The sequence below is a fragment of the Syngnathoides biaculeatus genome, chromosome 15, assembly GCF_019802595.1.
Source record: "Syngnathoides biaculeatus isolate LvHL_M chromosome 15, ASM1980259v1, whole genome shotgun sequence".
Lineage (NCBI taxonomy): Eukaryota > Metazoa > Chordata > Actinopteri > Syngnathiformes > Syngnathidae > Syngnathoides > Syngnathoides biaculeatus.
In genome coordinates, this window is record NC_084654.1 from 24,404,102 (window position 1) to 24,427,425 (window position 23,324).

General features: G+C 49.3%; 3 protein-coding genes across 7 annotated transcripts in view; 1 reads left to right on the plus strand and 2 right to left on the minus strand.

Annotated features, from left to right (window-relative positions):
- Positions 1-82: 82 nt before the first annotated feature.
- Positions 83-17,779, minus strand: tulp4b (TUB like protein 4b). 4 transcript variants are annotated; one of them, XM_061844475.1, is made up of 16 exons: positions 17,397-17,779; positions 16,715-16,929; positions 14,949-15,218; positions 14,237-14,365; positions 13,940-14,101; positions 12,847-13,027; positions 12,502-12,609; positions 11,771-11,928; positions 10,572-10,796; positions 10,230-10,464; positions 8,959-9,082; positions 8,731-8,875; positions 7,562-7,655; positions 6,882-7,025; positions 3,562-6,704; positions 83-3,251 (listed from the first exon to the last, which is right to left on the minus strand). In XM_061844475.1, exons 2-16 carry the CDS (start codon positions 16,730-16,732, stop codon positions 3,135-3,137), a joined length of 5,253 nt encoding a protein of 1,750 aa, XP_061700459.1. In that variant the 5' UTR covers positions 16,733-16,929; positions 17,397-17,779; the 3' UTR covers positions 83-3,134. The 4 variants fall into 4 exon arrangements, with proteins under 4 accessions (XP_061700459.1, XP_061700460.1, XP_061700461.1 ...); XM_061844476.1 differs by lacking the exons at positions 16,715-16,929; positions 17,397-17,779 and having other exon boundaries at positions 84-3,251; positions 14,504-15,083; XM_061844477.1 differs by lacking the exons at positions 7,562-7,655; positions 8,731-8,875; positions 8,959-9,082 and having other exon boundaries at positions 84-3,251; positions 17,397-17,778.
- Positions 17,780-18,450: 671 nt separating this feature from the next.
- Positions 18,451-21,359, minus strand: myct1b (myc target 1b). Its single transcript, XM_061844161.1, has 2 exons — positions 21,251-21,359; positions 18,451-19,372 (listed from the first exon to the last, which is right to left on the minus strand). Exons 1-2 carry the CDS (start codon positions 21,303-21,305, stop codon positions 18,900-18,902), a joined length of 528 nt encoding a protein of 175 aa, XP_061700145.1. The 5' UTR covers positions 21,306-21,359; the 3' UTR covers positions 18,451-18,899.
- A 1,687-nt stretch (positions 21,360-23,046) lies between these two features.
- Positions 23,047-23,324, plus strand: part of syne1b (spectrin repeat containing, nuclear envelope 1b) — a 92,236-nt gene continuing 91,958 nt past the window's right edge. For both annotated transcript variants that reach the window (XM_061844658.1, XM_061844657.1), the window contains exon 1: positions 23,047-23,094. The gene's annotated coding sequence lies outside the window, so the exon portion shown is untranslated. The remainder of the gene's footprint in view (positions 23,095-23,324) is intronic.

Consider the following 23,324-nt stretch of genomic DNA (forward strand, 5'->3'; position numbering starts at 1 on the left):
ATTAAAAACATATAGCAACGTGTTGCTTCGCTCTCAATAATATTTTCTTTCATTACGCCGATGTAAACTATACAAGAATTAATTGTAAAAATTGCACCAAAAAAAAAAAACATGAAAATTGAATTAATTAAAACCATTTAAATTGAAAAGCAATTTTTTAGTCATGACTTCCTCCATCTGCAAGTAACTGTGTGGTAATTACCCCTTTTCTATTTTCTTTCTTTCTCCCCTCACAAATGAAATTTTGGTTATGAAGTCAAACAAAAGCGGAATGCAAAAAGTTTGGAATAAATTGATTTTATTGATGTATTTTGCCCAGCCAATCGATCAACCTCACGGTCACATCTCACATTTGTTTTGTTTTTTTCTGCTTCAAAACTTAACAACAATATATCATAAAGCGATATTGCCGATCACTGACACACGCACGGAAAACCATAAAGCAGCAAATCTTTTGAAATAATAAGCGTCGTTTTCTTTGTACATTAGCACCGATCTAAGATTTAAGATTCAAAATGTGCGACTATTTCATTTTGAAAGCTGTTGTAATGTTTCCATGCTCACATCTTGGTGGCCTTTTCATTTTTCGATGCGTATGAACTGTACAGCCTTCCTCCGTAAATTGACGATTCGCCCATTTAATGATTGATTACATTTTTTTTTTTTTTGCCTTGTTTGATAGCAAAGGGGGGGGAAAAAGTGCTTTGCGCAAGCCTGTGGCATTTTTTTTTTTTTTTTTTTTTTTTGGGGAGGCCATTGATGGCAGCTTTTCACGATTTCCGGCAGGGCGTTGTGCCGACACCCACAAACAGCGTGGGGACACTGTACTGAAATAACAAAAATAAAATGAAAATAATACGGTGTAAGCAGCAGTTTGTGATCTTACTTTGCAGTTGCTAGCACACAATTAGCACTGACTGACACATTCAGAGAAGAGTCGAGCACAAATTTCAAGCAGCGTCACGAGCCAAAAGTGACCAAAAAAACCACAAAGTCACTCCTTGGTTTTACACCCTTTCTTTTTTTTTTTTTTTTAATACGCACGAAGCTTTGACAACCATTAAAATGACAGCTCCGGGAACGACGATGATAAAACTTTCCAGGTGGAGAGGAAAAAAAAAACAAAATTCACCTCAGATTATTTGCTTTGAACTAAAATGGCCGACTTCTCGTTTTGTTTCAGGCGCGGGTCCTTGAGCCGTATTTTATTGGGGGGGTCCTGCAATGATGGACGCATCCGCCCTGTGGGAGTAAATTTGTGCCACTAGGATTTTAATTTAAAATGTTAATTGATCACATTTTCAATACTTGTATTTCAAGGTTAGCAATTCAACTGGCTCCAATTCGCTGTCTGAAATTCGACCGGGCAGTTCCGCTTTCTTAGTATGTGACGTCACGTGACTAAGACAGGGTCACTGCGATTGGCCGGGTGTCCGGTCCTGACCTGAAGTAACCCTGCCTGGTGGCGCAGACGGTCAATTCTAGACACCGAATTGTAGCGACAATTGAAAATGTGCTCACTTTACATTTCAAATTCAAATCCCGGCGGCACACATTTACTTCCACCCCCTGCCGACGACCTGAAAAAACTGCAAATCGGGTTTTCTTTTCGCATCCCGGCCCACCCTCGGCCGAACATTGTCCCACCTTCGCCTCCCTCGCGTCGTACGAGAACGTTACAAGTCGCGCGATCCCGAAATGGCGCCGACCTCGATTTCAACGAGATGTCGCAGGCCCGACCGAATTTTAGTCGCTGAAATGATCATCGGAAATTGTCAGCGTTTACGCAAAGTAACCTTCGTCTCAAGTGAACGCAATGTGCTTTGTTTGGATTTCCGGGGTTTTTGCTTGTTGTTGTTGCTTTATCGGAATTATTAGCCGAACAGATCACATTCGCTACGGGGGGATATTCAAATAAAGTCACGACGAGTCGCCTTCGCTGTGTTATGCAGACAAACGTGTGTTGTTTTGTTTTGCTGGTGGACAATTTGATTCGGACTTGACCTTGATTATTAGCAGAAAAACCTGATTTTGCACTACTTGAGGTCGTCGCCAGGGTATGGAATGAAATAATGTGCCACCGGGGATTTGAATTTGAAATGTAGTGAGCACATTTTCAATAGTCGCTACAATTCGGTGTCTAAAATTGACCGTCCGTGCCACCTGCCGGGGTTACTTCAGGTCAGAACCGAACAGCCAGTCGATCCAGTTACGCTTTCTTGGTATGTGACACCATGTGACTAAGAAACCGTAACTGTCGTTGGCTGGGTGTCCGGTCCTGACCTGAAGTAACCCTGCCTGGTGGCGCAGACGGTCAATTCTAGACACCGAATTGTAGCGACTATTGAAAATGTGCTCACTTTACATTTCGCATTCAAATCCCGGTGGCACTAATTGACTTCCGTACCAGCCACCCAATGTCGTGTCTACTGGTAGTCGTACTGCAGTACCGCCGTGTGCTTTTCCACCCTGTTTTGAACATGGTACAGACCTGCAATCTGCACACTTTTTGGTTTCTTCTTGTTCGCTTTCAGGCTCGAGTCCTCGAGAGTTTTTCCCGTGTCCTGTTACGGTCGACGGAGCCACCAAATTTCGCGTCGATTGGTGAAACTAATTTCAGGGGGCATTTAAAAAAAAAAAAAAAAACAACAACTGCTGAGCGAGTTTTGGGGTAATCGTCCTACAATTTTGTTCAGATTAACAATGTACGCAGCACCTCATAGAAAAATAGACTCTCATACTCGGTCATACATTCGTCATAGTACGTGGACAATAGTTACATGGAAATAAATCTCCTTTTCATATTTGCTATCTTGGTAAAACTTCATATTTTCTTTCAAAAGATATCCCAAATAGCATCAATGCATCTCAGTTGGGAAATTGTTATCCTCTGCCTGTAGTTTGCAAAACTACAGTACAAAAAATCTTTCGAATTCTGTGCAGAAGGTGCATCTAGTAGCTTATTCGTGGGAGGATTGTTTTAATAGAATATTTCAAACATTCATCATACCGGGACAAAGTGCTCACGATTTGAAATGGTGATAAACGGACGCCGACTCCACCGAAAAGCAAGAGATACCAGAAGAACATGTTAGCTAGCGCCGTTGAAACTGTTGAACCGAGCAGAACCAATTTCACTTCAGCCGTTGAGTCACGTTGGCCAAGGCCACGGCGAACGCCTGCACCGCCGAGAAGGGATACTGGAAATCCAGGATGTAGGCGTTCCCGTCGATGCGTCCGAACTGCATCACCTCAAAAAAAATAATCAGGGGTGGGGATTAAAGGATGAAAAGAGTGCGACGGGGTAGCGGTAAGGATGTCTGTCACAGTCCCGAGAGCCGAGTTCGAAGGTCCGTTCGCCAGGTACTCCGGTTTCCCGCAAAATCAACCAAGCGTGGAGTTTACTGGGACTCAAATGGGATACGAGAGGGAAACGGAATACCCGGCGCACCCAGTGAACAGACACCGAGACCCGGATCTTCGAACCATGGGGCAGAAGTGCAAAAAAAAAAAAAACAAACTCTTTTGCTAGCCATGACATTCATAAACCCATCAAGTTACCTGTCGGCCGTCCAGCTCGATCTGGAAGTTCTTTGCAGACTCCTGCGTGACCCTTCCTCCGAAGTCCAGCTGGTAGACCTGGGTCGCTTCGTTCCACAGAGGCTGCTTGTTAGCCATGACGTAGACGAAGCCCTGGCTGCCCAAACTGCGGTCCTCCCGTTCGTGAGCCTTGCGGCACTTCATCTCCTCCAGCTCGCTGGCCATGCGAAGGCTGCGCTTGTTCTTCCAACTCTTCTTGCCGCTCTGGTTCTGGTTCATCAGCTCGTCGCCGCTGATAAAAAGCTCTGGCTCGCTCTCCGAGCTGTCCTGGAACTCGGTGGCGGCTCGGCTTATCTTTTTCGTCCTGTTGAGCTGCTCCCGGGGTCCCTTCGGTTTCTTCTTCTCTCTGCTGCCCAGTCGCGGGCTGGCAATCAGAGAGTTGAAATCGGACAGTGTGCGACCATCCTTTCTGGACACCGATGACATGTTGGTCTCCTCGGCTCGGCTGTCCAGTCTCTTGCGGCTTTTTTTGTTAAAGCGGTCCGACTCCTGCGGCACGGGACTTTCATTGAGGGAAGACGGCTCCGGAAAGCTGTTGCCAGACTCCGCGAGATCCTCGGCGGGGCATTTAGATGCGGGTAGCTCGGTGGGCGGCGGTGGCGGAGGCAGAGGGGGCGGCGGAGGTGGCGCGGTCGGAGGGGGAGGCGAGAGAACGGGCTTCTCTAATATTTGATGGGTTTTGGTTGGGAGGGGAGGTGCAGGGGGGTCCTGCATGGGTGGCGGGCAGGGGTAGGGATTCCAGGGGTGAAGGTTTACAGGGTGCAGCTGAAGTCCGGCGCAGGAGCTGGCCCCTGGGTACATCGGTGGCAGGGTGCAGCATGTCAAGTTAGCTAAGCTTGTGGAGTACCCTGTCGGTAAAACCAAATTGGAGTCCTGCTGAGCAAATTGGACAGGGAGAACCACATTGCTTGGAGCACACTGGGGTGGGGGGTTCTGTAAGCTCTGCATGGGGGGTCTACTGTGGCTTACAGCGGGAGGGAAGGGAGTGAGGGATATTTGGTAGGCCGACGGGAATCCGAGGGTGCTTGTGCTGGGATTGGACGGCGGCTTATTTGTGAGGACGAACGGTAGACGGGTCACGTCCAAGTGCTGCGTCTGGCCGAGAATGAGAGGAGGGGGCTTGTGAGGCGGCGGCGGCGGCGGCGGGGGGGCCAGCATCGTTTGCTCCGGGGCAAGCCAGAATTCCTCTGCGGTGGAGGTGTCCCACTGATAAGGGGGCGGGCGCTTCGCCGTGAGGCCGACGTCACCGAGGGTCATCTGATGGACGGATTTGTCCAAGTGACAGTGCTTGCTCAGAGTCTCGTCTTCGGTGAAGGCGGAGTTGACGTACACGGTTCTATCCCGGCGGGTGTCCGTGGAACCCAGGAGGCTGTAAGGTGACTGCGAGGGGCTTTTGGAGTGCACAATGATTGTGCTGTGGTGTATTCCTTTCTCCGGGGGGAAGTCCTGCCTGACCACAGTGCCGCCCGCGATGCCGCTGCTCGATGTCCCGCCGCCGCTAACGCTGACACTGGTGCTGCTGCTGTTGCTGCTGCACTGCGTGCACGTGTACAGCGCCGTGGGCACCCTCTGCTGGTAGGTCAAACCCACCGCGCTGTTCATCTTGGCCTTGGTAGGGAGCGTCCTGGAGGCGTCCATCATAGTGGGCACTTTGAGCATCACGTCGCGGGGGTCGCGGCGCAGAGTGGCGTGAATGAGGCTGCTTTCCATTCTCGGTGGCGGAGGAGCGAGGGTGACCGGGACTTGATTGGCCGGATCGGGGTAAGGGGGAGGGTCCCCGCTGGGAATGGAATACCGAGGGACGGACAGACGGCTGAGTGTCGCCGAGCTGTAGGGAAGATGAATCTTTTTATTCTCGGAGGAAGTGACCTTCAGCGTGGCCGAGCCGAGGCCACCGTAGGCATTTTGGTTCCGGATGAGGCGCCTTCGGGGGCGACATACTTCCTCCACGTTACCGCTGCTGTCGAAAGTCGTGATCCTTTCGTAGCCGAGAGGTGTCGGGTACTGTATGGTCACAGGCTGAAGCAAAAAGTCATCTTTCTTCAGGCAGGCGTCCGGAGCCAGGATGCTCGGGCTGTCGCAGTTTGTGACCAGAGTTTGGATCGGCGCCTCTGCCGCGGCTGCCGTAGATGCCACCGTACCCGGGTAGGGAGGAGGAGGATTCACCTTCCTCGCCTGAATCTCCACAGATCCGCCGTCTCTGGTGATAAAGGAAGGGGGTAATGTCCGGGGCAGGCTCGGCTTCAACGCGTGATCTCGATCCAGTCCGGGCTCGCCGGTCGGTGGTGGAGGAAGCGGAGGCAGGAGATGGATCTGCTGGAGGGAGACGGTGGGGTATCCGGTGGGGGCGGGAGGAAGCGTCATCTGCATCTTCAGCTGCTGCTGCATCTGCTGGTGCTGCCTCTGCATTTGCTGGTGCTGCTGTTGGATCTGTTGGTGCTGCTGCTGGAGCTGCTGCTGCTGCTGCCGCATCTCCTGAATCTGCTGGCGGATCTGCTGCTGCTGTTGCTGCATCTGCTGCTGCTGCTGTTGCATTTGCTCGTGTTGCATCTGCATTTGCTGCTGCTGCTGCTGGATCTGCTGCTGCTGCTGGAACTGGTGGCCCCCGGCCACCGCTGGCGGATTCTGCGGCATCTGCTGGTGCTGCTGGACCTGGTGCCGCTGCTGATGCGGAGACCGCTGGTGGTGCACCTGCTGAAGGTGATGGAGTTGCTGCGACGTCTGCGGCTGCTGCCTGGACTGCTGCTGGTGCTGCTGCCGAGGCGGCTGGGGCGGGAGATGGTGAGGGGGCGGCGGAGGAGGCAGCGTACCAGGGAGAAGCGGAGCCATTTCCAGCCCGTTGAAGATCGCCTGCCCTGGGTTCGGGTATCTGGCCGGAACAGGCGGGTCCCGGCTGTGGTCGGAAACAGGAATGGAGACGGACGCCGCCGCCGCGTTGGTCGTGGGGTTGGTGAGGACGTCAAGCTGAATGTTCTGATTGGCCAGGAGGGACTGGACCAGGCCGATGCTCTGAGTGGGCGACATGGCCTGAGCCGGGCTGTGGATGGGCGCGATGGGAATGTTGACGGTGCAGGGCGGGTTGTCTCCTGACGACGAGCCCATCACTTGACAAGGGGAGAGGTCGGTTAGTGCCTTTTAGCCGAGGCTACGGAGTAACCCAGTAGAAATACCTTCGTTTTACCTTGAAGTCAGTACAGGAATTGAGTCAGTACTCTGAATTTGACTTTTACCTTGTCCTGTATCATTTGGCTAGTTTGTTTTGGTCCCTGCTTTTAGCACACCTGGCAAGTCATCCTCGTCCTCGCTGAAGACGTTGGGGTTGAACACGGGCAGGCTCATGAAGTCCTGCGATATCTTGCGCACCTCCGGGAGGTAAATGGTCATCTGACGCGGTTGCAGATGAAGCAAACTCGTCTTGTAGATGACTGAAAGAGACAAACGCAAATGTGACCGGATCGTCAGCACTCTTGACTCGGCCGTATTGTCCCGAAAAGCCGCACAGACGTTCCATTTTCTGCTCGGCCTTTGGACGCCAGCTAAAACTTAAGGCGTCGAAGGCCACGTGACGGCGTCTTGGGTTCCGGATTACTTTGTGTTAGGGTGTGTAAACGTTCAGACGAGTCTGACAATCGGGCCTCCGTTGACTTTGATTGCAAGTGACGGAAAATGCTCCACTTGTCGCCCGGTGCGCAATCCAGTTTCTATTTGTCAAGCGTATCAGTTTGTGAAAATCCCGATTAACACATCCAACCCTTTAAGAGACATTCAACAATCAGGACTTTGCAGACGTCGATCGGAAGTCGCGGACTCGGACTCGAAATTGGCCCGACTCTCGGGATGCGCGTCGCCGGCGATGTCAATCATCGAACCAGGGTTGTGAACGAGGCTCTTTCTTGGGGTGTGTCAAATTTATTTTCAATCCGGAGGGATTTCAACCATAAAATTCCCAAACGACACTTACCTGCTCCGAGATTTGCGGGCAGAAAGGAGGCCAGTCCCACGATTTTGAACTTGGTCCCCCAGATGTTGGACGTGACCTGAGCCAGGTAATTGTGCTGCGGAGCGCAACGACAGAAGCCACTTGTGAAAAACTGCGTAAATGTGCTCGAAAGGGGGAACCTCGCTTTACGACGATTGTCCCCGACGCAAGATTTCAAGGTCGTAATCGGCGCTCGGTGAACTCGTTTGCACAGTGGGGGCGAGATTATGCGCTCACTCCCAATTTTTCCAACTAGAAAGAATTTTTTGAAAGTTTGGTAGGTATGCCCGAGAAATGTTGTCCATACACGTCTTTTTACGCTAGTTGTGACTACCGTATACTCCAGCCAGCCCTTTTCTTAGCCGCTTATCCTCACGAGGGTCTTAACCCAGCTGTCAACGGGGAGGAGGCGGGCTACACCCTGAACCGGTTTCCAGCCAATTGCGGGGCACATCGAGACAAACGGTCGCAGCCGCAATCACACCGAGGGGCAATTTAGAGTGTCCAATTAGTGTTGCATGTTTTGGGGATGTGGGAGGAAACCGGAGAGAAAACCCACACAGGCACGGGGTGAACATGCAAACTCCGCACGGACAGGGCTGGGATTGAACCTGGGACCTCAGAACTGTGAGCTGATCCAGCGTGCCACCCACTACTGTCTACTACTATATTAATTTAGGCTGATAGGCTATGAGATGTACAAATTTGCGTTATGTTTTGCGCAATAGAAATGGAGATAAAGGAGGCGACTTCAACCCAATCGAGCATGCATTTTACCCAATAGAACGGAAAGTAGTGGTAGAATCGTCCCAAATAACGTTTACTCTACTGAGCATTTGTTGCTCAGCTGGTAGAGCGGGTTGTCCAGTGACCGGTCGGAAACCCGTCTCTGATCATTTCAAATGTTGACGTGTCCTTGAGCAACACACTCAATCTTAATTTGCCACCAGTGGGCCTGGCATCAATTTGCAGTGTCGTATGAGCGTATGAACGGCGGCCTGCGAGGTTTTGCAGAGCGCTTTGGACAATGTGACGGTACAGATAAAATACTATACAACTGCAATCAATTTTCTTCATAAAAAATGTGTTGGTTGGTATCAAATCAGGACGGAACTCCGTCGTGGTGTGCAGCCAGGTAGCGTGCGAGGTACCCCAGCGAGTCCGTCCATAGAGAACTCCCGACGCGTCAGGCTGGGGGATCGAACCGTGGGCTTCTTGGACGGCAAGCGCGGCGACCGCTGGCCCTCCTGGTGGGCTCGGGACAGTTTGGGAGATTTGCGCGGTTCCAAGTTAATCCTACGGAGCAAAAATACGATGCTCAACGGTGAGCTCGCAATTCCCGTCCGCCCTCAGCTACGTTGTCCGAAGGCGTGGCCCACCTGTTCCCCCGAGAGAACTTGGGCGACTTCTTGGCCCCCCACTCGTCACTGAGCTCCACGTCGCTGGAGTCGGAGCAGTTGCAGCTGTCGGCGTACGAGATCATGGGGTTGACGCACACCTCCTCTGGGGGGTGGGGGGCACAAAAACACGGGTGATTGTCAATTTGGATTTCTGTCAAGGTCAATGACAAGCGGTGGTGTTTTGTTTTTTTTTTTTTTTTCCGAGAACGTGCTCAGCCGATCGAGCGCCAAGGCAGACGTTCGTATTCCGTCGCCTTGACTACCCTGAGCTGACATTCAGTTTTTGGAAGGGTCGGGACGACCTTGTTGTGTCACCGCTGTGAGGTTGCCAAGGCATTCGGACTTTTCTGACTCTTAATTATGTTGTTGTTGGAAACGGATGCAACACAACCAAAGAGGACAATCAGGAATGAAGAAATCTTCTTTTCCTTTCGGCTTGTCCCGTTCGGGGTGGCCACGGCGTGTCATCTTTTTCCATCCAAGCCTATCTCGTGCATCTTCCTCGCTAACACTCACAGTCTTCACGTCCTCCCTCACAACATCCATCAAGCTTTTCTTTGGTCTTCTTCTCGCTCTCTCTTCCTTGGCAGCTCCATCCTTACCAACCGCCTACCAATTTGCTCACTCTCATGTCCAAACCATCCAGGTCTGCTCTCTCCAACCTTGTCTCCAAAACATCCGACTTTGGGCGTCCCTCGAATGAGCTCATTTCTGATCCTATCCAAGCGAGAACCTCAGGATCTTCATTTCTGCCACCTCCAGTTCTGCTTCCTGTCGTCTCTTCAGTTCCAGCGTGTCTAATCCGCCCACCGTGGCCGGCCTCACCGCTCTTTTAGAAACGTTGCCCTTCACCTTGACTCTTCTGTCACACGGAACACCAGACACCTTCCGCCAGCTGTTCCACCCCGCTTGGACCCGTTTCGTCACTTCCGTACCACACCCACCGTTGCTCTGTATTGTTGACCCCGAGTATTTCAAGTCCTCCACCCTCGCCATCTCTTCTCCCTGCAGCCTCACCCTTCCGGCTCCGCCACGCTCATTCACCCACATGTATTGCGTTCTACTTTGGCTAATCTTCATTCCTCCGCCTTTTTAAATGCATGTACAAATCCAGTGAATCCCAAATTCAATGGAATATGCGTTTCCGAATAAGAAGACAAACGCCTGATGTAGCACTTTGTTGATTTTTGTTGTTGTTGTTGTTTTTTTTTTGTTTGTTTTGTTTTTTTTAGTAAGCGCACCCGAGTCACCTGCTTTGCTGTCAGTTTTGGGATCGGTGATGACAAACTCGGGCCTCAATTTGCTGACGCGCCGGCCCTTCAGGATGGGCACCAGCCCCCCCAGGTACTCCAGGTAGAGGGTGTAGCACGGGCCGCCTGCCTCGGGGCTGTCCTCCGCCCGTTTCATGGTGCAGTGCAGCCGCTCGTTGCCCGTCGTGGGGTAGCTGACAAAGTCTCGGATGTTGTTGGGGTCCGGGATCGGGGGCTGCGGCAAAAATGCGTTTTGCGACCTTTGCTGAGTCGGGGTACACGGTCTACACCGGGGACAGCGCTGAAGTAAAATCGAATTCATGGACAATTGTCGGGCGGCACCTTGATGGTGGGGATGAAGGCGCTGGTGACGTAGGAGCAGAGCAGCGAGGGCATGTTGAGCTTGCCCACGTCCTTCTCCTCCCGCAGGGCGCTGGCGATGCCCTGTTGGCACAGCAGCTGCAGGCTGGCCACGCGGTGCTCCACGCGCACCACGTACAGGGCCGACCCGCACGCCAGGAACAGCCGGGAGTCTCGGTGGCCCCAGCAGATGGTGGTGATGGGCCTCTGAAACCAGCAGCGCAACGTTAGCGGTTCAACGTAAGACCTGAGACCAAAAAAAAAAAAAAAATCTGGTTTTGGCTGGCGCTGGCACACTCCGCTCCAGTAGGTGGCGATAACTCGGTGAGCGGAACACCCTCTCCTACCTTGCCTTTTCCTCACTCCGCGGCGCTGATCAAATATAGCACAGATAATCGTGACAGCCTTCAACTGGTGACAAACTCGTCGTCTTACCGTTGGTACTTCCTGTTCCGCTCTGGTCCTGCGGGTGGCGATAATGCGACTAACTGACTCAATAGGTGCTGGTCTTTTGATTAGCAACAGAGTTTTAATGGGCTCAACTTTTCCATGATTTGGCCCGCGAGGCGATTTCAAATTAATACCAGAGCTGCCCCGCCGGTATGGCAAGTATTACACACGTGTTTGGTTCCGTATTAAAAGCTTGAATTTGTTCGACCTTGGCCCACGACTTTGTTGAGTTTCCAACTTTGGCCAACTGTAAATTTGAGTTTGACGCCCGCCGGTGTAAACTACCGATGAGAGTCTAAGGACCGAGACTATTACACTGACTGAAGATTCCCTTTTCCCGATAGGGGTTAAGGGATCGAGCTCTTGTATTATTTTCGTGACGGTAACGTGCGAGGTAGGTTAACTGATGAGCCGAAATTGCCTGTAGGTGTGAATGTGTTTGTTTCTATGTGCCCTGCGATGGCTTGGCAAGCAGTTCGGGGTGTACTCCGCCTCCTGCCCAGAGATGGGCCGGGATTGGCTCCAGCACTCTGGCAACCTTTGACCCTGGGGATAATCTGCTCAGAAAATGGATGGATGGACGAAGTAATCTCGGCCATGTTTTGCACATATTAAAACAGTCTTTGGGGAAACGAAAAGGCTTGTTTGTGAGAGCTGCTTAGTCAGCAACCTCAACTAACGTAGATTGCTGGAGAGAGGAAGAGGCTAGCTGACCCTGACAACGTCGGTACCTGCGCCGGCGTTTCCAGGGTGTAGATGTGCTCCCCTTGCACGTTGTAGAACTTAACCAGAGCGTTCCTGGTCCCGCCGGCGTCGGAGGCCAGCCCGTGTCGCTCCAAGCCGGCCACGGCCAGGAGGTCGCCCTGGGAGCACCACTGCGCCTCCACATCTGGAAACGCGCGGGACGGGGTTTAGCCTCCCTTTGCGCTCGCGTCGTCGTTCGCCATCGAAAGCAAGTGAAAGTCAAGCGCTATTAATCTGTTCCGTTCTCCGGCGAACAACGCGACGGACATTTTTGCCCCGGAATGGCTGCAAAATGAGTCAAAGAAATATGAGTCACCACGACTCTCTGTGAGTCAGGAAACTGCAAAAATATTGCCCATTTTTAGTAGAGATTATGTCATCGGGAGTATTTTCGATGTTGTCTTCCTCCGTTCGTACTCAAGTAGCGGCGGCTCAAAGGCTTCGAATGCAACGACAGCTGATGCTTCCTGTGTTAGCATTAAGCTAGCAGGGTCATTTATAAAGCTTGCTTGCTTAATACGCGGAAGAAATGACAAATATTTATGTTCATTTCGACGGTAAACTTGAATTGCGATCGGCAGCAAATTGCTTCCGCTTTTCTGGGGTAAAAATTGCCGACTATCTGCCAAACCGCTGCACTGCAAAGCGACCCGAGTCGAGTAGTTCGCCGGCGCCGTACGGCGAGCGCGTGACGCGTCGAGCTCGAAGGCGGTCGTACCTTTCAAACCCGAGCGAATGACGGCGGGGGACAAGTCGTCGTAGTTGCTCATCAAGCTGATTTCTCCCGACAGGAAGGTGACGGTCAGCAAAGGCTTCACTCGCCGCACTAAGCACAAAAACGTCAAGCCGCAGTCAGTATTTGTCATTCGGCCACCGGCGGCGCCGCACGAGGTCTTAAGACTGACACGGCAGCTGCTGTCCCACTGGCGCCGAACAAGAGGCTGCCTCATCGTCGGTAACATCAAAGTATTGACTCGCAACACGGCGTAAAGAAAAACCTCGGCGAATGCACCACGCGCTGCTTCTCGAACATCGAAAAGGGCAAACGTGTGACGGTCAGGACCTAAAGGCAGGAAGTTGTCGTCGGAGTCGGTGTCGCTCTCCGTGCTGTTCTCCACCAGGAAGTCGGGGCAGTTCCAGGACATGCCCACGATGCCGTCGGACTCGCGCAGCAGCACGTGCGCCAGCATGCGGCCGTGGCAGTCCATCACGATCACCTGGCCGTCGGCCGTTCCGAACAAGACCTGAAAAGCACCTCGGATGCGGCTTACTGCGTCCCTGTCGCGCATCCCAAGAATTTATCCCAATTTGCCATGTATAACGCGCACCCCCAAACTTGTTAAACCCTTCGAAATATGTAGAGTCCATTTTTACAATGCACGATTTTGCTTCTATCGATATGATCAAACCATTTATTAGTTTTTTTTGCGGGGAAAAAAAAACAAAACAACAACTTTATTTGAACACACAATGCTTTCTTTTTTATCGACATGCTCTTGTTTTGAAATGCACAGCCCTGCTTTTATTCAGTGGATGAGAAAAGACAGTCCGCACCTTTGATTACCCGGGCAGAATTCGTAAGACGGGTCCAGTTATTTAAAGGAAACACGAAGGGCACGGAAAAACACGTTCAATTTTATTGTAACGGGATTACCGGAGCATTTCAGGGAAAAAAAAAATATCATCCAACAAAACGTAACCACAAAGAAATTAACAGTGGTTGATCTTCAGTCATATTTGAAAATAACATTTCACCAATTCTGCCTGGGAATGCAAACTTATGAGCCCAACTGTACGTATATGCAGTCATTTGTACCCGTAACACTGGAACGAAAGTGTAGACCGCACCTTCCTCATCACCTTTTAGGTGTCGGCGGCGCCATATTGGAACGAAAGCGGACATCTTTTTCGTAACCTCTCGACGGCGGCATACATTTAGAAAATGTGATTTTTTTTGTTTTTTTTTTTCCCCCATTTTCCCCTATACCGATGTATATAATGTGCACTATTGACTTTTGACAATTTTTGGGGGGGAACAAAACATGATAAATTACGGTCACTCTTCAAGTCACGCACTGCTAAAACGCCTTCATCCACACTCCACAAAGTGAAACGTTGTCATATATAGACTGAAATATTCCGTGTGGCGCGCCCACCTGCTGGTCGTCGGGCGTCCAGATGCCGCACGTGATCTGGCTCTCCAGGTTGATCTCCGAGGACCAGTGGCGCTGCCCGCTGACCGAGCCCACCAGCACGAAGCCGTCGCGGTAGGCGATCAGCGCCTGCGTGCCGTCGTGGGACCACGTGAAGTCGCTCACCTGTGGCGCGGACCAGAACACCGCCGCGTGACCCTTTGTCGCCGTTCCCAGCGAAAAGTGGCGTTCCCGACCGGAGCGGCAAGTTGCCCACGCGGTTTTGACCACATCTTTGTACGCCGAATCCCAAAGACTCACTTGGGCTCCTCTGTCGTTGACCAGCTCCACCGACCATCTGCCCTCGTACTGAATCCACACGAAAATTCCTCCTTCCATGTCACACGTGGCCAACTTCTGGAACGGTTCGTTCCAGCGCACCAGAACCACCTGCAGCGCACCACAAATACTGGACGCACAAATGGTTGACATCTACGTGTGGTTTTTAGCTGCATGCTAGCTAGCTTGCGGGTGTATTGGGGGGGGGGGGGGGGTTCAGCTGGTTTGGTGCGGTTGTAGCTTTCAAACCTGACGGGGTGGCCGGTGGTCTTCGTCGCCCGTCAAGCTGCCTTCTCGATTGGTACCGTGTGATTCCATTTCCTGAACTATGGTTAGCGCAGCACCGTTCCTCTTTTCTATCTTTGGTATCTTTACATCCATTTAGCAACATTTGTTCGTTTAGTACGGCCCCTGTTGATTTCCAGTCCACGGCTATTGTCAATTTGTTACACTTGTGTTCCATTTCCTGTTCTACGATGACCATCAGCCTGTTCCCGGAAACCCTTTTGAATTTGGTTCTCCCGTTTCTTTCTTTCTTTCTTTCCCGTGCGACAGTTATTTCCGAATATTCCACGTCCCATTCTGAGGTTATTGCTACGCCGCTTGTTTTTTGCCGTCGCTGGTAACCTGGCGTTCCATTCGGTAGCCCGCCACCCCCGGTGCACTGCGAAACGCCAAACTGGCCGCGCGGTACCTCGCTGTTGTGGCCCCTCAGGTTGAAGTTGATCCTCTGCGGGGTGCTCCTGTCCCTGCGGCAGTGGCTGGAGGTGAAGGTGACGCCCACCACGCCGCGCCCGTTGCCCGTGGCCAGCCATCCCTCCTCGTAGTAGCGCCGGCGACACACCGGTTTGTCCTTCTCGCTCTTGGGCACGCGGCCCTTCCAGGACAGGCACAGGATGTTGGAGTCGCTGCACAGGATGGGACCGTGTTCCACGGCCGCCAACATCCCTACTGAGTGGCCCGGCTGGACGGACAGAGGGAAGGACGGGCGGACGCTCACTGTCGGATCTTTCGATAGGTGCGCCAAAAACCGCTGACTGCGCGTCACGATAGGACTGCGTCAGAATGGACCGCGATGGAGGTTTTAGCCTTTCACGTTTCAAGCCGAGAAAAGGGTTTTAAGTTGAGGTTTCAAACCGGGGTTCGGGTTTCAAATTAGGCTTGGAAACTGAGTTTAGGGCTTCAACTCAGGGTCAGGGTTTGAAATTCAGCTTCACAGTCAACGTTTGGGTTTTAAACGAGGCTAAAGGTTTCAAGTCAGGGTCTTGGACTAAAGTTAGTTCAGGTTTCAAATTGGAATTTCAAAGCTCGCTTTGGGTTCCGCATTAAATTAGGCCGGGGTGGGGGGGAACAAGAGAATCAGAATCTCCCTACTTTTCTCTAAATGTAAAACAAAAGACCCGAGAAACGACTCGGCGATGGAGAGCGAGATCAAACGAGTGTGACAGTCAAAGACTAAACAGAAGAATCGCCATGGCAACAGTCACTGCGGACGGAGGCGACGATGTCGCCGACCGCCGTCATTTGCCCGGGCGGACCGGCTGTCTCATTTCTGACCGATTCCACCGCATACCTTGAACAAGTCGACTACGTGCACGACCGCGTAACCTTTTTTCGACGAAAGCGGAACAAAATTTAGAGCCGGGTTGATTTTCTTCCTTTTTTTTTGGGGGGGGGGGGACCGAATCCACCTGCCACGCCGGGGGCCGCGTAGCACGGCTTTGTCGGAACTTGTATTTATTTACTTTAGCGTAGCATTTGCTTCGCTAACCGATTCAAAGGACTATGCGGCCGACTGCACAGTTTTTTTTGTAGAGTGAATCTTTGGTTTTATTCTTTTTTTTTTTTTGGGTGTGATTCAACAAACCATAGAGATGTCTGCATAGCTTTATCTGGACAATCCGCTGATCTGTGTACATTTTCAATTTTTGACCTATTCAAGCGACCGTACGTAGCTTTTATCATCGTTATCCGTTGTAAATATGACCGTTTTTACACATTGACGCCAACAGTCGCTTAGCTTTCAATGGATCCTGCACTCGTCTGTTTTCAGTTTGATTTGCCGACGGATTGAAAGGATTTTATTTGGAAGCCGCGCTTATGCGTATCAATTTAGATTTCCGTGGCTTTGCCTGGAACCCGGATTTCTTTCTTTCTTTCTTTTTTTTCCATTTGAAACTGCTGAGGGATTAAAATTGCCGTGCAGACGACCGCATATCTTTTTTTACCCAGAGGCAGGATTTAGGTACGTCCGTTCAGATTTTTCCAGATTGAAGAACCAACAACTAGAGGAAAATCTTCCCGGCTCGATCCAGGACTGGTTTAGTTTTGTGACCGATTCAAAGGGATTGCGTAGCTTTATCTTGCGGAGTTTATGTGCGTTGATTTGAGATTTTTTTTTTTTTTGGGACGAATCGTGGCCAGGATATGGTGACAACAACCCCCCCCCCCCTCCCCTACCTCATAGCTTCTGGACATGTTGAGTCAAAGAGCCTCCGTGGAAGGCGTCCATGTTTCCATTCAGATGAAAAGCCCCGACGGTTGGACGGCGGCTCTCTGCTCCCGTTCTCGGTCCGGCGTCGACTCGGTTCAGTCGCGGAGTGGACGTGACGTGACGGGCTTTACCGTTCGGCTCAGAGTTTGACCCCGCTGGCCCATCCCTTGACGTCTCTCCCCTGTTGCAGTGCATAATCGTTACTCAGAAGACAGGAAGGGGCCAATAATAATAATCATGAAAAATAAATCCAGCCTACACGATACGGGATGTCGCTTTTGTTGAATAATTTTCATTCCGCAGCATCAACCTTGAGAGTCACATTTTTCTTTCTTTCTTTCTTTCTTTCTTTCTTTGAATCTTAACACAAATGTATCACACCAGCGCGTGTCTCTGCAACAACAGCTGCCGCATTGACAGAACCGGGCCGTTCCCGTTGGTGGTAACAGTTTGCTCGATGCATTTTGACAGCTTCGCGTACGCGTCATCATTTTTCACCACATGCGGCTGCATGTTTGTGAAATCAAAAATCATATTATGTGTGTGCACGGAAGTATTCGGACACGCTAACGTGGAATAAAGGCGACGGATGGCTTAGATGATGGAAATATGTGCCGTAAAGACAAAGCAGGTTGCAGTCGTACGTACCGGCGACGCGGATCCCGGTCCAGGCGCTGACTGGCTGCAACGAGCGTGTGCAGTCCGCTCCCGCCTCGGTTGCGCACTTTTTTTTTTTTTTTTTTTTTTATGCCAAGCAGGAAGGGGGCTGCGCCCTGGGGAGGGTTAGGCGCCTTGGACGCACGCCGAATTGCAAGTCGGACTCAGCGGAGACGGATGCTGCCGCGGAGATGCGCGCGAGCCACCCGAGGGCGCGTCTTTCTGCGGGGCGAAATGTGATTTGGCCGAATTTTCGAGGGGGGATTGGTTCTCGGGGATGGGGCGGCTCACGCAACTGCCATCGTGTGACGTATGGAAATGAAAAGACATAACCAATATTTCCCATTCGGGACTCACCAATCCATCATGATGCTGTGTATACAAGCAGGAAGAGTCCAACTTGGCAGTGTTCATTTGGACTTTTTGACAGATGCAAGCGAGAGTCGAGCGGGCGGCTCCATAATTTGTTTGCGTTCATCTCCATTTGGGGTTCATCCATTTCTTCATGTTAGTCTTGATTTTTTTTTTTTGACTGGTTCCACTGACCCTGAGCCCAAGTTTCGAACCACAATCTCAAACAAGCTCAAATGCCATCATTTTACGCTCAAGCACCGGTGTCAAACTCAAGGCGCAGGGGGCCAGATCCGGCCCCCTGCTCGATTTTGTGTGGCCCGCCGAGGCAAATCATGTCTATCGACTTCCATGATAATCTGGAACAAAATTTCAAATTGTCATGTCATAAATGATCAAGTTGAGATATTTCAAGCATTTTTTGTGTCACCAAACATGAACAATAGTTGAAGAACCGATTACAATTGATTTCTGATTCAAAACTAGTTCATAAATGTCATCTGTAAATATCATGAAGTGAAAGATTTTGATCACGGCCCTCTGAGGGAAATCAGAACGTCAGTGTGGCCCGCGACAAAAAACGAGCTTGACGCCCTTGCCCTAAAGGCTTAAGGGCGATAGGAAACTAGATGAAAATGACAATATTTTTTACATTGTCATCCTTCGTGTCAAACGTGAACCAGATCCATTCAAATGGATTTTAGATGAACCAGTTGTGTGTCCGCACATGCTGAAAATGCTGAGAATCTTAAAACTGCGGAAAAAAACTTTTTATTTGTCAGCGGTAACAATTTTCAAAAGCAAGCATGAAAAATTTGTGAAAAATGTCTGCGTTTCCGGCACATTTGCGCGGATTCCCTTCAGGCACCTTCAACCTTTGAAGGGACACTAAAACAATAAAACCGCGCGGGAATGATCATACATATTTATCAAACGTAGGAGGACAAGTTATAGAGAGGTCGGAGGGGGTTTTGGCACAGGCGCGAGATCTGCAAATGGAAAATCAAGAACCTGACAGCCAGATTTTGCGTATTTTTCCAGTCTTGGCACGTGTTCAGCCAGCATCTTTAAACGCGTCTAATGTAAAACCCATTTCTGAGTGGACTTGATGGTCTCGAGTACTTGACTGGGAGGGGGCGGCTTTCAAGTGGAGGACTCTTGGAAGGCGTGGATGATGCTGTTGTAGGCCGGCGGCGGCGTCTGCGAGGGGAGAAAACCCTTCAGTCCGTTACCACCCAGCCAGAAGGAGTGACGCTTGTTCGGAACCGGGGACTCCGAGTGGGCCGAATCGACCTCGGTGTCTTCTCCCATCTCCGGGCTGCCTCTCCGGGGCAGAGGACGAAAGGTGGATGTCTCCGGACCCGGTTTGCTCCCCAGAGGTCCCACCGGCTCCAGGGAGGGCTGGCGGTAGACGCCGAGGAAGGTGCTCCGGTACAGGCCCAGCTGGCCGTCCGGCGGGATCTGAGACCGCGGCGGTTTGCCGGGTTTCTTGCGGGAGCGTCGGGTGATGCGGGCGGTGGCCCTGCGGCGGGACGCCCAGGTCAGCAGGACGTAGACCAGGGCCCCCAGAAGCAGGCCCACCAGCACCGACAAGCAGAAGGCCAGGATCAGGTCGCCTGGAACGAAGACAGCGCAGAGTCTTAGGAGGGACTGGTCGTCGCATCCGAACAGCGTTAAAGTTTTGGGCAATGCCGGTCGTTCATCGAGAGAAAAGCAAGTCGGAAATGCAAAGGAACATCGATTCGTGCTATGTGCCGGACGACCGTTCTGGTGCCCGGGTTCATGCCCTCCCCCGTGCTTAGGTGGGTGTTCTCCGGTTACTCCGGCGGGTTCACCCAAGACTCTGAATTGCCTGTCGGTGCAAATGTTCCTCTGTCTAAGTCTACCCTGCGATTGGCCGGGGACCAACGGTTCACGGTCTACCCCGAAGTCACCCCAGATAGGCGCCAAGGGCTCAGAAAACGGCTGTGGTCGGTTACAGACCTTTGACACCGATTGGCAACGGAGCGGACGGCCAAATCCGCTAAAAATCACAATCGCCACACCGCCGATGCGGCCCTCGGCAGCCTCGTCCGTCCAATCCGTCGCAAATCTAAACCGGCAAAGACGAGATCTGTCATCCGCGGGGTGGTTTGAAGGGTTCGGATGAGCCGCGGCCCACCGTCATTGACTGCTGCTGCTGCTATAGTTGGCGCGTTACATAAAACCTTACATCACGTCCCTCTGCTGTGTGGGTTCCGCACCGGCCGCTCGCTTATTATATACGTTCGTACAGTTGCAGCATAACTGCGATTCTTTTATGGTGATGAAATCGTTCGGAGATGATCCCTTGCGTTGATAAAAACGAAGCAAAAATAGGATAAAAAAAAAAATGTTTTTTTTCTTCTGAAAATAGTGTGAGTAGTAGTGAAAAATGAATCTTCATAAATCTAAAAAAATAACAACATGTTTATCCAATAAAATCTAATTTTGTTTTATGATTATGAAATTGTTCGAAGATGATCCCTTGCGTTGATAAAAACAAAGCAAAAATAGGATAAAAAAAAAATGTTTTTTTTCTTCTGAAAATAGTGTGAGTAGTAGTGAAAAATGAATCTTCATAAATCTAAAAAAATAACAAAATGTTTATCCAATAAAATCTAATTTTGTTTTATGATTATGAAATTGTTCGAAGATGATCCCTTCTGTTTATAAAAAAGCAAAAATAGGATAAAAATGTTTTTTTTTCTTCTGAAAATAGTTTTAGTAGTAGTGAAAAAGGAGCCTTCATAATTCTAAAAACAAAAAAACGTTTATCTAATTTTGTTTTATGATTATGAAGTTGTTCGAAGATGATCCCGTGTTTATAAAAACCAAGCAAAAATAGGATAAAAATGTTTTTTTCTTCTGAAATAGTGTAATAATGAAAAAGGAGCCTTCATAATTCTAAAAACAAAACAAAAACAGCCAATAAAATATTATTTGCTTATTATGAAACATTAAAGCTGGTATAACTTGCGCTATAGTATATATAATAAATCCAGAGAGAATATTTTTAAAGAATGGGATGTGAATACAACTACTGCTGGCATTTTAAAAACTATTTTTTTTATGATTAAACATCACAACACATCCATTCGACCCACAAACAAAGAGCATAGTTACGAAAGTATTTAAAAAAAAAAAATTCTAGCATTTAAAAATTTAAAGACAATGGAATAAAAATATCCTTTTTCCTCCGGCTTTACATATTTATCCCCATTTTTGAAATATACACTGTCATTCACACTCAATCCGAGCAATAAGGTGATCAATATGTTAATAAAAAAAGATTGGGTTTTTATTTTGTGTGTATTTAATAAAATAAAGCGAAGGACTCCAAGATTTTGGCCCTGGGCGGTCGTCGAGGTCAACAAAACGTCCTCCCGCCCGTCCTCCAAATATTGAGCACGCAGTAAACAAAGTGAGTAAAAAGTCTTCAATGTTTAAAAATCCATCAATATGGACGCACTCACCCGTATTAAAAGATTTGAGCATTTCCAAAAAGGGATGCGTTCCATTATGTGCCATCTTTCCAAGCGGTTTTATTTATTTTTTTATTTATTTTTTTTTTGGGGGGGGGGGAGTTTCCCCGCCCCCCCCCCCGGCCCTCCCCTCCCAAACTTAAGACGAGCTTCCGTTTCTTGCACGGCGCGTCCAGTCGGGGTGGAGGAAAGTTTTGCGCTCATGCTTCCTTCCCTCTTTTTAAAACGGGGCCTCGCTTATCTACTGGTTTTCCTTTTGCATCATTTCCTGTGGATCGATAGCCTCCCTCAATCAAACAATGACAACACCCCCCCCACCACCACCCCCCGCCCGCCCTACTCTCAATTGTTTCGGCTTCTCCTTTTCTAATTTTTGTTCCCCTCATAAAACGACGCAAACGTGAGCCCCCGAAGAGAAAACGATGGGAATGTTTTGCCGAATCCGAGCGTCCGCTCGAGCGTTTGGCCTCTGCCGGGGATTTCCTTCCATTGTTGCTGTTTTTATTCCACTTTGCTCCAAACGAATCACGACCGCGTGACGCGCTACACTGCTCCGATGTGTACCGTTTGCTTTAATCGCAATTTGACGTCGTGCATAAAGTCATGGCATTGCATTTATTTATTTTGCAACATTTGTCGGCTCTCTGGAACACAGAAAAAATACATCTGCGATTGCAGATACGCAGCAACTTGATCGATGATACGTTTTTCAATTCATACACTATAAAAGTATTCAGTTCATTTTAAAAGGAAGTGGTGACCAAAAAAAAAAATATTTTCAATGTTGGTATGTTACCAATAATTATGAAGTTGATGTACATGATTGGTTTTTGAGGACCGTTTAAAATTATGTAGGGGGCCAAATGTGGCCCCCAGGCCATGAGTTTTACACCAAAAAAAAAAGAAAAATAAAAACACGAAATTTCAACAATGATCCACCGAATAAATCGGACATAGAGGAAAGGAGATTCCGTTTCGAAGATGAATTTCATCAGTCCAAGTTATGATCGTTTGCAAAAGCAGACACAGGAAGTTCGCTCGCGACGCTAGTCATGTGACGTTCCACGTGATCTATGGCGGGTTCCAAGCAAAGAAATGTTTGATCATTTCCGCGAAAACGTGCCACAGTTCCGTGTTTGAAGCACTGTTAAAAATGGTGGGAAAAGGATGAAAAAAATATTACCTACTTGAAAAAGATCATGTAGTTATTTTCTGCGACGGATTCAAAAAAATAAATAAAAATAAAGATAGACCAATATATGAGCACTTCCAAATATATCCAGCAGAGGGCGGCAGTAGTTTATCATATACAGCAAATATATTGAATATTGAGAATTCATTATTTTCGGAAATAAAATCACGAATTTAACAATTAAACATGAAAAAACAGCACTGAATAAAATTCAATATGCAGTTTATGTAAAATTGTTTTTTTTTTTTAGATTTGACCATTTATATTTTACTATTTACAAACCAACAAACAATTTCATAGGAAAGTTTTATATTATATGTCTTTCTTAAAAAGAATATCCATCCATCCACGGGCCACTTATCCTCACAAGGGTGCTGGAGCCGATCCCAGCTGTCACCGGGCAGGAGGCGAGCTCCACTCTCGACTTTTTTGCTTATCGTTAATGATTTTTTTTTTGATGACTTGCACTATACACGCTTAATTATTTTTCAATGAAAAAAAAAAAATAAAATGAAATTCACAGCGCCTTCGGCGTTTTTTCTATTTAAAAAAAATAAGAATTCTTGAGCCGTGTTGCCACGGCAACCAGGCAACATGCACTCACTTCCGGTGTGAAAGCTCCTTGGAACCGAAGCCCGACGCGGTAAGAGCAAAACCCTTCACGTAAAAGTTCTTTTCCACTTTTGGGCATCACGTAAATGTTTTTTTTTTTTTTAATGATTATTATTTTTAGGACTGGTTAGCGTCACCTCCACTCAAGTGTCGTTTACTTTGTTGTTTATTCCACTCAACTTCTACAACGACGTCACTGCTATTTTTTTTTTTTAATGGATGCTAACGAGTTCCCCACTGATGAACATAAGCCTCAACATT

Excerpts from the sequence above, each read along its gene's own strand:
- tulp4b (XM_061844475.1), bottom strand. Across the intron at positions 13,028-13,939 it reads GGACGCCCGACGACCAGCAG|GTCTTGTTCGGAACGGCCGA; the intron begins GTGGGCGCGCCA and ends GGTGCTTTTCAG. Across the intron at positions 8,876-8,958 it reads AAGTTCTCTCGGGGGAACAG|GATTAACTTGGAACCGCGCA; the intron begins GTGGGCCACGCC and ends TTTGCTCCGTAG.
- myct1b (XM_061844161.1), bottom strand. The coding sequence starts at position 21,305 with ATGGCACATAATGGAACGCATCCCTTTTTGGAAATGCTCAAATCTTTT. Across the intron at positions 19,373-21,250 it reads GCTCAAATCTTTTAATACGG|GCGACCTGATCCTGGCCTTC; the intron begins GTGAGTGCGTCC and ends TCTTCGTTCCAG.